Source organism: Spermophilus citellus (assembly GCF_964194105.1).
Source record: "Spermophilus citellus genome assembly, chromosome: 18".
Classification (NCBI taxonomy): domain Eukaryota; kingdom Metazoa; phylum Chordata; class Mammalia; order Rodentia; family Sciuridae; genus Spermophilus; species Spermophilus citellus.
Window position 1 is genome coordinate 57,150,350 of NC_138200.1, and position 14,508 is coordinate 57,164,857.

The following is a 14,508-nucleotide window of genomic DNA, read 5'->3' on the forward strand; positions in this document are numbered from 1 at the left end:
GCCCAAATAATTATAGCATTCAAATCTTCTATATCTTTTTTCTGTTTAGTTTTTCTTAGGAGTGGCATATAAAGCCCCGTGCATTACTCTATCTATTGTTTTCTACAATATGTAAAAACTGTGCTTTATGCATTCTCTATGTTGACACCATGGACTTTATGACTATTGGGTGTTTGTTGTGGACTGCATAGTTTCCTATTTTAAATTGTCTTTTTGTTCTCTCTTAATGCCTTTTGCTCTGAACTCCATTTTGATCTCAGGGTCCTGATTCCAGCTTCCCTCTGCCTTACATATATTTGATTTTGTTTTAGGTTTATCATTCTTGAAACATTTATGGTTGAATTTTATTTTTTAAACTTACCAGAATGTCTGAGGTTTTGATAGGGAGATTCGGTGAAGCCTTATCATCAGTAGACTTGAAGTAATTGGTTATTATTTTCTCTATTAGAAAAGTTTCTGTAATGATTTCTTTTTATTCTATCTTTTTATCACAATTGCTACATTTTCCTTGCCTTTTCTCCTCTGGTTTTCTTTTTAAGCATTCACATTTATACTGCTGCTATTAGTATCAATTTATACAACTCTGTAGAGAACAATTTGGCAATATCTCTTAAAATTACTCTTTGAATCAGAAATTTTATTTCATTTCTAATTATCATAGATACATTTTCCTACATTTGCACAATGTTATTTTAATGGCAATATCAAAAGACCAGAAACAAACTAAATGTCTACCGGTGGGAACTAGTTTTAAAAATGTATTAAAACTTTGTACTGGAATAACATACAGCAGTTAAAAAGAATACAGCTGTTCTAGATGTATCAATATTCACTTTATTCTAAGATATAGTCTAAAGTAAGAAGGAAAGAAAATATGAAAAACACTGTGTATTATTTGCTATCAATCTGCATTTTAGAATTTTGTGTGTGTATGAAATCTGGATTCAGTTAACTAATATTTTATTTGCTGTTTTTTTGCATCTTTGTTAATAAGTGATAAATGGCCCATAAATTACTCTTTCATACTGTGCTTGACCAGTTTGGATACAGTAAGAAGAAATGAGAAATTCTGAAACGGTTTGTAAACTGACATGGTCATTTATTTTTTGAAAGATCAGCAGAGCTTGTCCTAATGTCATATGTCCCCTTTGCTCCAGGAGGATTCGTGGGACTCAGCAACAAGTTGTATTCACAGCTATGATTTATTACAGCAAAAGGACACAAAGTAAGATCAGCAAAGGGAAAAGCACATGGGGCAAAGTCCAGAGGAAACCAGGCACCAGCTACCAAGGGTCCCCTCCCAGGGGCTCCCACAGGGCACTCTGAAGTCCCCCCATGAGTTGTGACATTGTGAGGGCAGCCAGGGAAGTTCATTAGGAACTCGGTGCCCTGGATCCTCACTGGAGGTGATCACAGTAGGCATGACACCTGGCGCATACCGAATTCCAGATGCAGCTGTTCAACATGAACCATATTGTTTGCAGTTTCAGCAGAGTGAGTCTTATCAGGGGACTGTAAAGACACTCCCAAAATCTCAGATGCCAGATGCCAACCCAGGGTCCACCTTGCTAGCAGGCCTTCCTAAGAGCAGCAGTCCAGGGCCGCTGTGTTAACCCTTGTCTGTAATCTCCTGCTTTTGAACTGGGTCTTCTTTTTTTATGAGTCTAAATGGGGTTTTTTTCTCAGTATTCTTTTCCTCTTCTTTTCCTCTTCCCAGCTTTCCTGTTGTGAAGTCAAATTCTTCTAATGAAAACAATCATTTACAGAGCTCAACATTATATACAACATAGAAAAATGGGGGAGGGAGGTCTCCCCACCAGAATTCCATGACAGAACTGGTTATTTTGGAAAAATTCATTGCAAAGTGCTTGACATAAAGCTGAGATACCTCCTCACCCCAGGTCACTGAGCTCAGGAAGAATTTCTTCGTGGGAAACAACAGAATCCTGTGCATTGCCCAAGGATGGGTGAGAAGAAGAGAGAATGGGGATACAAAGATGAATCTTGGAGACACAAAACATGGCCCACTTTGCAACTTGCCTACATATTGTGTTCCCTTACATACACATATGCATACATATGCAACACACACACACACACACACACACACACAAACACAATGTTCCATAAAATGTGAGAGGGGAGAAGCACATTTTTTCCTCAATAATTTTCTATAAAAAAAAATGATCCTACCATGAATTTTCGCCCTGTGTCTCCTGGTCCAGAGGTGGAAGAGTTTCCCTAGGGAATTTTCTCGGGGGTGGAATTGCTGGGTCATGGCCTGTGTGTGTGTCCAATTTTATAAGATGGTGTTAGAGTGGTTTTCTCCGTACTTATCCCCATTGATCTCCCCACCACAGGTATATAAAGTAAGTTTTCTTTGATGCATATTCTCATCAAGACTTGGTAAATTTTACCAGTCTAGTTTAAAATTTTTTTAATTCTGATTTTTGCTGGAATTTCCTTCATGAATGAGGAGGGTGAGAATTTTTTTTCTTTGATGCTTTTATTCATTCTTTGTGTTTCCTCTCCATAACACGTCTCTTCAATGTGTGTTGTCTGTTTTGCTTTGCTTTCTTGTCGATTCCTTAGGGCATTCCAGGAACAGATCTCAGGGGAAGTATGTGAGCACAGAAGAACTGGCACAGTCGGCCCCTCGGACTCTCCAGTACCTCACACCTCCAGAAACAGAAGTCTGCTTGTATGTTTGAGGGTTCCCTCTGCTCTTTCTACTACACAGGGTTTTATCAGTTCATGTAAGGAGCAGGTGTTGAAGGTTTACTACTTACCTGGCATACCTGAGATCTTTGAAAGGAGCTTCCAGATACAGATCGCTCACCTGGTCCCAGAAAACATTACTCTGAATGGAGAAGGCTTCTTTCCCCGGATCTGCCTGGATCTCCCCAGGAATATTCGAGGTACTACTGCCCATTACGATATTTCCCCCACAGTGGGGACAAAAGGTACATATCAGCTCTGCTTCCTGGAAGGTTGGTGACTGCTCGCTTTATTTGCATGGCAATCCCCTCTAGTTCCATATCAATTGCCAAGGGAGGCGGAGGCATGAAAGTTGAATTTGACTTGGTGACCTGAGTTTAATGAGACAAGATATAGCCTTTGGCAGATCCAAACTAAGACCCCTCGACAATCTTGCCATCATTGAATTACCAGGAAATTGAAGGACCAGGAAATTTCACCTGCAAAGGCCTGGCAGTCTGGTGTGTGTTCCTTCCAGCCCTGACCTCTCCCTGAATTTCCTTTCCCAGTAGCATGTGCACAGATGTCCTCTGCATTGAATGGGGTGGCTGATGTACCTCCAGGTATAGAAACCTCAAAACATAAAGAGCACAGGAAGACAGCAGCCATGGCCCTATTTTGACAATATATGGTTTGAAGACTAAATTAGACATTATTAGTTGTTTGCCCACGTGCCTAGCCCGGGCTTTTCTGGTCATATGTGGCCCCCAGAGCTATCCTTCTGTAAGAAGACTGACATTTCACTCTGTCAGCTGAACAGTTCTTTCATCTTCCTGACACCAGATACAGGACCAAAGGAAAAGAGAAGCCTCTCACTGCCATGAGCTGTGAGAATCCACTTTCCCCATATAGCTTCAGACTAAGTCCTCATTCCCCAGCCTTCCTCCTACCCCAGGCCCTAAAGTCTCTAGTGCACCTGTGTTTATGATCATCCATTGGATTCTAAATGTCTGCTCTCTGAAAACATCAACATAAATGTTAATAAAGCTAAGACCACATTCCACTCTAATATCTAGAGTTCCAGCTAGAGAAACATAGCTACAGCAGCATACATATGGTTATCCCTCTGTATCCAGGGGGCATTGACTCCAGGACTCCTTTGGATGCCAAAATCCATGATGCCTTACATAAAAAGGCATAGTAATCACTCTAAATAGGGCAAAGAGGAGGGAGGGGAACAGAGGAGGCATGAGGGTAGGAAAGACAGTGGAATAGGACGGACATCATTACCCTAAGTACATGTATGAAGACATGAATGGTGTGACTCTACTTTGTGTACAACCATAGACATGAAAAAATTGTGCTCTATATGTGTAATATGAATTGAAATGCATTCTGCTGTCATATATAACAAATTAGAATAAATAAATTTTTAAAGGCATAGTAATTACATATAACCCATGCACATCTTCCCATATGCTTTAAATTATCTCTAGATTTCTTTAAATTCCTAATATAGTGCACTTGCCATGTAAGTGGCTATTCAACTGTGTTGTCTAAGGGGTAATGACAAGAAGAAAGGGCTTTCTGTATATGTTCAGTACAGATGCAATTTTTTTTCAAATATTTTTGATCCATAGTTTTTTGAATCTGCAGATGCAGAGCCTTCAAATGCAGAGGACAAACTGTAATTGTCAGGAAAGAAAGCCTTTGCCACATGGTTGAAGACTGGGCACCCAGCCGTATTCACCAGGGCAGCAGACATGGTTTGACCAGTAAGGGCTTTAAAATAGTTTAAATCTTAATATGATTAGTCGTGCTACAGTTCCCCAGTCTCAGCATCTCCCGTTGTCTTACAGTAAGCACCTTAATTATTCTGCTGCCTTTGCCTCTCAGAGCATTTGAATTTGCACTGGCTTAATAGTGAATTTGGGAGCCTGAAATCTCTCCACCAGTTGCCTACCCTCCCTTATTCAGGAAATTAAGACTTATTTAGATTTAGTTACAGCAACCTGACCTAAATATATTCTTCTTCTGAACTGAAGATTTAATCAACATGAAAATAGACTTAAGTGACCAGCTGTCTCTGTCATCCATCCCTGCAGGGGCTCCAGAGTGAAGGGGTTTCAGTGCCAGAACTGGCAAAGTCCCTCTAAGTTGTTGAGAACCAGCTAGTAGCTCACTCTCGTCCAGTCTCGTTAAACTCAAGGAAGTCAAGTACAAGTTCAACTCACTCACAAATTACCTCACCCTCTGACATAGGGAAAAACCTGGCAGGTGCAGTATCAGGAAGCTCACTTCCCTTATGACTTCACCCTGAGCCAAGAGTCTGTGTTGGGGGCATAAGTCATGTGTTTCTCAGCATCCTGATTCTCGTCCCCTTCCAATCTCCACAGGCAATGAAAAGTATGAAATCTTCTTGAACCAGGCTAGAAAAAACCTGGAAAAAGAGTTCAACAAATATGAAACTCTGGATCACTTTGAGATCATAACTGAGGAAATACCTGAGGACGAATCTGCTGAGGTGAGGCTGGCTTCCCCCTGCACAGGACATGGGCAGAAAGGAGAGTGTGTATGTCCACTGGTCCAGTGGCAAGAAGGACATGGCATCTCAGAGAACAGAGAGAAGAAAGATAGAGCCAAGGCAAAGCAGGTGGGGGAGGGAAGGTGGGATGAGCCCAGGGAGGTGAGCAGCCTCCTGGGGAACGTGGTAAGGGTTTGGACTTTATCCTGAGGGCCCCAGGAAGCCACTGAGGTGAGATGCTGGCGTAGTTGGGTGTGAGTCTTTAGAGGGTACCTCTGGCTGCCTTGTGGAGCTCTGAGGGTGGGGCTTGAGAGGAGGAGAGCAGCTAAGGGAGGCAGCTTTGAAAAAATTGGCACTTTGAGGTAAGAAATGGTGGTGATGGGATTAGGGTAAGGGAGAAACGAGTGGGTTCCAGGAATATTCCAGAATAGTCAGGGATTAGGAACTAATTGGATATGGAGTGAGGTGAACATGACGTCCAGGTATCTCATTTGGATGACAAGGTAAGGAGGGAGACGATGAGACAGGAAACACAGATGTATGAAATATGATATGTCAAGAGCTTTGTAATGTTGTGAACAACCATAAAAAAAAGCTAAAAAAAAAAAGAGAGAGAGAAACATGCTTTTCTGGGATGTGGAGGGGACCAACAAATTCAGATGGTTCATTACTGAGCATGAGATTTCTCTTCATCATTCGGTAGGGAGTCGGAACCACTGCTGGGGTCCTGGGGCAGAGAAAGAGATTGGAGAAAGTGATTTGAGAGTCTTCATTGGTCATCGTCATCACAGGAAGTAGTGGAATTCCCTAGGAAATGTTCAGAATGAGCAGGGAAATGGGTAGATTCAGAAAGGAGCCCTCCTAAAACAGACAAGTGGAATTACAAAGTGAGAGATTATATCCCATCTATGTGTGATACATCAAAGTGTATAAATGCATTCCACTGCCATGTATAACTAATTAAAACAAATTTAAAAATTTAAAAAAAAAAAGATTAAACCTGCAATCCAAGGGAAGCTAAATTCAAGGCCAGCCTGGGGAACTTGGCAAGACCCTGTCTCAAAATTTAAGACAGAATAAAAAAGGACTGGGAGTATAGCTCATTGGTAGAGCACCACTGGGTTGCATTTGTAATGCCACAGAGAATTGAAAGAATGCAGCCCTCGAGCACACCAACCCCTGAGTTGGGGAGAAGGGCAGCCAGAGGTCCGGAAAAGTCAGCAGTGCATAAGTGTCACAGAATGGGAGCCAAGACAAGAGGTGGCCTCTGAAGGAGGAAGTGGCCCAGCTTGTCAACAGAGGCTGCAAAATCCCAAAAAGTCCTCCCTCACCATCTCCTGAAATTCCTCTCCTAGTCAGGAGGGCTGCTTTCTCCCTGTCCTCGTCTTTGAAAATGAAAACACACGTGGGATTTTGGTCCATGGAAGAATTATATATGTTGTCTCAGAAGCCCTTAGACTGGTTGAAAGCAATTCTAAAATACGGAAGAGGGGTGTTGTGGGGAAGATCAGGTACCCCAAAGACCACCAGGGATGACCTGTTTTGCAGAATCCTGTTCAGTATAGGATGCCAAAAGTGAACCTTGGCACCAGGGATGATCATAATTTCTAACACTTCTAGCATTTACTGAACTCTTACATGAGGCCTGTGCCACGATGTTAACCTGCATTAGTATCTCATTCAGTCCTCTCCCAGCAAAGGTGGGGGGTAGGCTACCATCGTCATCTAACTTGACAGCTATCTGGAGTTCACAGAAGTGAAGTCCCAGTCCCAAGGGAAGCTCAGAGCTAGGACTTGAATCCAGCCTACCCAGCTGCCACGATAGGGCTCTTAGCTTCTGCCCTCCCCTGCCAGACTCCTGGCTGATCCCAAGGGGCAGCAGCAGTGTCTCTCCACCTGCTCATCACCATCCCCGATGCTCCCTACCAAAGCCCAGGACTCTGTCTCTCCCAGGTGGGCTTTCTGTAAATCTGTTGGCATCTGTAGAGCTGTGCTAGTCCTCCTGAGTGGGGCAGGGCTGGGCTACTCCTGGCTCTTGAGCAGCACAGAGTGGACCTTGCTGTTCTAGAATCCAGACAACTGGAAACGCTGCCCTCTCATTGCTGCTCTCCACCCTCCATCTCTGTTGTCTTGTTGTGGGTCCAGTCACAGGTTACCCTTCCCATTGGGCTCTTCTCAGGCAGCAGTTATCAACCTTTATCACTATCACCCCCACAAAAATCACTCTTAGACATTTTTTCCTAATGTCCCCCCAGTGAAATATTTTTATTATATGTAAAATGAAATCCTCTTTGAATAGTTTGATTTTTTTTAGCTTTTAAAAATATAATTGTAGATTACAGAGAGTTGCCAAAAAATTGGTAACAAACTCACATAACTAACATAAAATATCTAAACCAGGAAATTGACATTGGTATAGGTCACAGAGCTTATTCAGACTTCACCAGTTTCACATGTTTGTGTGTGTGTGTGTGTGTGTGTGTGTGTGTGTGTCTGTGATTGTATGCCATTATATCACCTGCATAGACCTATTTAACCATAGTGACAAAGTTCAGAATTATTCCTTCACCACAAGAATTCCTTGTGCTTCTTGGAGAAAGTCTTCCAACTTAGAAAGTCTCTCCACAAAGACAAAACAATTTTATTGTTCAATGAGGAAAGCCAGAATGCAATTTGTATCACAGGCAATCTGCTGAGAGATCACACAGAGAGGAAAAGGTGGAAACCCCTTTTATATAACCCATCAGATTCAACCCATCACATAGGTGTCCTTGTACATTCCACGTAGTTTACCCTAAACTCACATAGTGATTGCGGTAACCATCTGTGTTAGCTAGTTGGCTTTACCCAAAAGAGATGCTGACTTCTGTTATCTTGGCCCCACCAAAGCTAGGCTCCCATCCTCCTACAGAAGCTGGGAAGTAAGGCCTCCGTCTTCCTGATGATGGCATCTCAAAGATGTGGCTCCCTGGTGTTCAAGAAAGTCACAGAGAAAGATATTTCAGGGCCTGGCAAAATGGTTACTTAGCTTCTTTAGAAATTTATATACATTTCAAAGAGACAGAAAGAACTTAAAATCACAACTTTGTAATGCCCTACAAAGCTGGCAGGGAGGAAGTCTCTGCCTTTATTTTTTCAACAGGTAGATCTAAGCCTCATGTTTATAATTCATGCTTGCCCATTACATGCCCTACCTCTATGGCCACACCCACTCTCCTCTCCCCACATCCCTCACCCCTGGCCTTACAGTCTGTTCTCCATTGCTATACTGTTATTGTTTCAAGAATGTCGTATGGGTGGAATACATAGCGTGTAATCTTGTGAGACTGGCTCTGGAGATTCATCTGAGTTGTGTGCATTGATAGTTCATTCCTCTTGATGCCTGAGTAGTAGTCCAGGATATAGACGAACCAGTTTGTAATTTCCCCCAACCAGCTGCATGAAAATTTGAATACCCTAGGTTTACTGCATATCTGTGCACTATATATAGCCCTTTGGGGGACCATAACCCATTGTAATAGCTAAGATCTTCCAACTCCCACAAGAATCACTTTTAATCTCTATTTTGTTCCCCATTAAGAATGCATGTTCCAGGGCTGGAGATGTAGCTCAGTGGTAGAGTGCTGGCTAGCATCAGGCCCCAGCACCACCAAAGAGAGAGAATGTATGCATGTTCTAGAAGAACTTTCTGAATTGCTCTTCTCTCTTGCTCCAGTTAAGTGCTCATCTCCAGATGGAAGTAGAGCGACTTATAGTCCAAAACTATGCCTTAGAACATCAGAAAACAGTTAGCCCTGATGCAGCAGATGACACCAGCTTCATCCACTGGAGTTGCCGCAGACTATCCAAGTGAGTGCCCTTCTGTGTTCATTTGATGGAAAGTGTGGCAGAGAAAGCATGCAGTGTCCCTGGAAATAATGGCTGATCATCTGGGAATAAAACCCACTCGCCTCGTGTTATCTGCATTCCTTTTGCACCCAGCCAATCTAGCAGGGTCCCGCCGCCTGAAGTCAGAAGACTCCAGCTATGTCTAATAGACAGGCCCCATTTCAGGCTCCCTGGAGGAGCCATGCTGCACACCTTCTGAGATGATGGCTAAACAGTGCAGGCTTTGGGGGAACTATGCTGTTTCTAGTCTCCGTTCTAATGGCCTTCAGTTGTTCTCCACTCTGGAAAACAAAATTGTGCACAGGAGGCAGGAGAGACCCTCACTCTCTCTTACTTTGAAAGTGTCTGGTAAGGACAGCGTGTTAACTGTTTCAGAGTCCACCTGCCCGAGTACATCCTGGACTTTGGCTACATTGTCATTGGTGAAGTCCGAACCCACATCATCAAGATTACCAACACCAGTCATTTACCAGTGTCCTTCCATGCAGATAAGCGTGTCCTTCATGACACAGGTAACCAGGCCGGGGAGACCCTTTCCTGTTGCACTTTGTCATTTCCAACAAGGACCCCACCTATCTGCCCTCTCCTTCTGGAGCAGCATCTGTGCTTCTGCTGGGATCAGCAGATGGACTGGCTGGGTCACTTTGTGATAGTTGGAGCGGTCCTTCTGCCCCAGAGGGGGTCTCTAGAGCAGTGCCTGTGTGTTGTTTTCCTTTCCCCCAAAGAAATTCTGTTTGTGTTGGTCCAGGCTTCAGTACTCAGCTAGATCGCATTAAAAATCTGCCTTATTGTGAGACGGAAACATTTGAAGTGAGATTTGACCCACAAGGGGCTAATCTTCCTGTGGGAAACAAAGAGGTCCTTCTGCCCATCAAGGTAAGATGGGCCCACCTGACCCTCCACACTTCCTGCTCTTCTCATCCCTGGGATGATCCAGTTATGATAGCAAAGCTGGGATTCTGTCCCCACCCCCATGCCACATGGTAAACAGCAACCTTTTGTCTACTCCAGGTGGTTGGAGGGCCAACAGTCCACATCTGTCTCAAAGCCAACGTGACCATCCCAGCTATGACACTGTCTTGTGGAAAAGTGGAGTTTGCCACAGTTCAGTGTGGACAGTGCATAATAGAAACTATTCAGCTTTCCAATCATCTCCAAGTCCCTTGTGAATGGTTTGTCCAGAGCCAGTGTCCTTTAAGCAAGGTAAATGAGTTGTGACCATTGGTCCCCTTTTCTCCATCTCCATTGTAGCCAGATTTGTAATTCTCAGCCCTTCTATTGATCGTTTCAATCTCCTGCTCAAAGACCTTTTATGGTAGCCAGTGTCTGGGCCCTAAGCCCTGAATTGAAGGCTCTATCAGACCGTGATATCAGGTCAAATGTTCTATTCATCTTTGCCCTTCTAGAATCTACACATTCTCTGACACCTGGGAGGTACTCGGGAACTGTAGGGTGAGTGAGTGGATAATAGAATGAGTTCATTTTCCATGGAAGATCATCTAATTGTCTAACATTTATAAACCAGCTGGATAAACACATTCCAAAGTATTTAAGAAGGAAACTTCGTGCTGAATTAAAGCCAAAGTCTCGGACCTTTGAATTACAACCCACCTCTGGAGTCTTGGAACCTGGTGAGAGGTCCAATGTGCAGGTGAAATTCATACCAAAAGAAGAGGTGAGTTTGAAAGAAATGTGCCTTCACTGAGATTTTCTGGATCTCTTTGAGCTTTGCTCAGAGTCTGTGCTTGCTTGAGTCTTAAGGGAAACTTTGACCTCACTTTCTGAATAGGGCATTTCAGGTATTCCTGGTTCACATAGGAGCTGAATGGCCTGGTGTTCTGGAATTGGCAGATTTTTTTATTACTATTATTTATTTATTATAATTTGTTATACACAATGGCAGAATGAAATTCATTTCTTATTACACATATAGAACACAATTTTCCAAGTCACTGTACACAAAGTATTTTCACACCATTCGTGTCTTCTTACATGTACTTAGGGTAATGATGTCTAACTCATTCCACCATCATTTCTACCCGCTTTCCCCCCTCTCTTTCTCTCTCTCCCCTTTGCCCTATCTAAAGTGCCTCAATTCCTCCCATGCACCGCCTGCATCGCCATTATGAGTTGGCATCCTCATATCAAAGAAAATGTTCAGCCTTTGGTTTTTTGGGATTGGCTAACTTCACTTAGCATTGTATTCTCCAACTCCATCCGTTTACCTAAAAATGCCATGATTTTATTCTCTTTTAATCCTGAGTAATGTTCCATGGTGTATATATACCAAAGTTTCTCTGTTATCTACTGAAGGGCATCTGGGTTGGTTCCGCAACTTAGCTATTATGAATGGTGCTGCTATAAATATTGATATGGCTGTGTCCCTGTAGTATGCTGTTTTTAAGTCCTTTGGGTTTAAGCCAAGGAGTGGGATAGCTGGGTCAAATGGTGGTTCCATTTCAAGTTTCCTAAGGAATCTCCACACTGCTTCTGGAATTGGCAGATCTAACCAACACATCAACTTTTATCAGCAGGCCTGGCTAGTGGATTTCTGCCCTTATAGGCTGTGAATCTTTGAGCCAATCACTGAGCCTTACTAAGCCTTAGTTTGTGTATAGACAAAATAAAAAAATAGTATTATCATATATCCAAAAATTCTTTATTGCTGCTGGACACTGTGGCACATACCTATAATCCCAGTGACTCGGGAGGCTGAGGCAGGAGAATTGTAAGTTTGAGGTCAGCCTCAGCAACTTAATGAGGTTCTTAACAATTAAGTGAGACCCTATCTTAAAGCAAAAAATAAAAAGAGCTGGGAATGTAGCTCAGTGGTTTAAAAAAAAACTCATTACAATTTTGAAATTCAGTAAGCTCCAAAAAGCAAGGTGGGGGTGTGGTTTCATTAGTTATATATCAAAACTTACTTTGGCAAAAAAAAAAAAAAAAAACTCATCTGACAGAAGACTATTTTGATTTTATTTTATTTTTCCCATTTAGTTTTCAGAGTCAAATATTGCAACTGCAGAAATGTCACTGTTTGATTACAGAAGACCTTCCTGGCACTCTTCTGAGGGCACTGGGTGACAGACACAGTGCAGCATGCACTGCATTTAACTTTTTAAAAGCTGAACTTGAAAGCATCTGGCCCCTGGGGTTCCCAATAAGTTATTACTGACCTGCAACAGCCACCTCTTAGGGTCAATTCAAAGATTAACAGATTGAATAAAATAGGCATCATACTGCTCTATATCCAGTTGTTAGAGTTTAGATGAGGTTTCCCCCAAGAGCTCACATATGAGACAGCGCAAGAAGTTTTGGAGGATAAATGGCTGGGTCATAGACTTAACCTAATCAGAGGATTAATCCCTGATGGGATTAACTGGGTGGTGGCTGGCTGTGGGTGGGCTGTGGCTAGAAGAAGTGGTTCATTGAGGGCATGGCTCTAGGGTATGTATTTTATATCTGGAGAGTGGAGCCAGTCTCTCTCTCTCTCTGCTTCCTGATCATCATGTGAGCTGCTTCCCTCTGCCACATTCTTTCTCCATGATGTTCAGCCTCACCTTGAGCCCCAAGGAATGGAATCTGCTGTCTGTGGATTGAGACCTCTGAAACCGTGAGCTCCTAAATAAATTTTTCCTCCTCTACAATTGTTCCAGTCGGGTCTTATAGTTACAGCAACAAAAAAAGCTGACTAAAGCAACAGTAAAAGTCTCCACAACTATAATGTCTTACCTTCAGTAGTCATGATAGGAAGAACTTCCTGGTGAACAGTCTCCCTGAGCCTCACAAACATTTGTTTTATAAAGACCATCAGCATGAAACTACTCCTATCCAAGAATAAAGAAAAATAATAAAACCCTAAAACCAGAAATATTCTCAAGAAGTTACACCAGAAAGACTTATTTAAAGCCTAAGGCATTTGAGAGATGTTTTCCTCTATTCTATTCTTTTCAAAGACAAATCAGTGTGAACACCTAAGTGAACTCCCATTTTCCTGGTAGTGGCTTTAAGGAAATGCTTAATAGTGTATAGTGAAAAAGAAGAAAAGATGTGACTTCATATTTCACTCTAAAATGAGGCCCATATTCCTACCATTATCAAAATCTTCCTAATCCTTTTAGAAAATAATGAATAATATGCTTATTATTCCTAGGGAGTCTTAAAACTGTAAATGGATTTACTCAAGATTTGGGAGGTTTTTTTCTCGTTACCAAATGAGGGAAATATCAGTAAATATTTTTAAAAAATAGATTTATTTAGGCATTTTCATAAATATTGAATTGGAATTGGTCAAAGTTAATCAAATATTTCTATCAGTTGGGAGACCTGGCTGGGTGTAGTCAAGGAATCAGTTTGCCTTGAAACCAGCATAATCCACATCTGCATCTTCATCACCACCAAAAGCACAGAGAAATCATTTGGTGTCCACACTAGCAACTCTGTGGCATGATACCGTGTATTCAGAATACTCTATGTTAGGAAGTGAATGAAAGATTGTCCAAAACTGCAATTAAAATATGGAAGTTTGGGTCATAAGGTGCTAAGTCCATAACTACATAGAAAACCCCCTAAGCCAACAACTGGATTTTTTCCCCTAATTTATAGATAAGTCCATACATATTTCTTCCATCTCATGTCTTCCCAGTAAGCTAACATAGTAGTGTTCTTCACATTGTGAAGCCACTCACAGCCCCACACCCAACCCATGAGCCCAGATATATCAGAATGTCCTGTTATCTGTTTTAAAATGCAGAACCTTCAGCCCAGCTCTCCCCCTGTGGAGCCAGGATCTTTAGGGATGGGCCTATGAATCTGAATTGTTAATAATGTAATAAGATTAGGAACTACTGAATGGAAAGTAGATTTCTGTGTCATTTTGAGAAAATGAGAGTAGGTATGTATCACTGTCACCTGGCATCTGATTGTAATTCTACCAGATGGACTGAGTGCCATAGCTCTGCCATTCCACCAAATTCTGGGGTGAACTACAAAGTACCCACTTGAGAATCATCCCTCCCTAGGAGCAAGGGTCCTGGGACGCTTACACAGGACTTCTGAGAATCACTGCTAGTGGCATGCTCCCAGCAGGTGTCACCTCCATGCCAAGCAGGGTCCACAAAATGAGAGCCTTCGGGCCCAGAGGCAAAAATGGTGGCAAGTGCAAGTCTGAGCACCTAGGAAGTTCTGAGGGAAATGAGGATAACACTCAGAGGGCCTGCTACAAGTAGTGAAGTTCTCAGTGCTGTGCCTGGCAGGCTAGATACCCAACATATAAATACCCAGTGATATAAATGCCACTTTATAAGAAAATTTCTAAATAGGATAAGTTTTATGCCCTTAGCAGTTTTTCAGTTTTACATAACATATAACAGATTTTAAAAATCAGATGTTTGTTTTGT

The 14,508-nt window shown here is 42.3% G+C and overlaps 1 protein-coding gene across 1 annotated transcript in view; it reads left to right on the plus strand.

Moving 5' to 3' along the window:
• The window catches only part of HYDIN (HYDIN axonemal central pair apparatus protein), a gene marked incomplete at both ends in the record, with an annotated part of 332,822 nt that overhangs the window by 203,586 nt on the left and 114,728 nt on the right, over window positions 1-14,508 (plus strand). Inside the window, 7 exons of the mRNA XM_081274731.1 lie at window positions 2,741-2,918; window positions 5,094-5,221; window positions 8,937-9,070; window positions 9,485-9,621; window positions 9,858-9,985; window positions 10,121-10,312; window positions 10,635-10,784. Coding sequence (XP_081130857.1) covers window positions 2,741-2,918; window positions 5,094-5,221; window positions 8,937-9,070; window positions 9,485-9,621; window positions 9,858-9,985; window positions 10,121-10,312; window positions 10,635-10,784 — 1,047 coding nt within the window. The remainder of the gene's footprint in view (window positions 1-2,740; window positions 2,919-5,093; window positions 5,222-8,936; window positions 9,071-9,484; window positions 9,622-9,857; window positions 9,986-10,120; window positions 10,313-10,634; window positions 10,785-14,508) is intronic.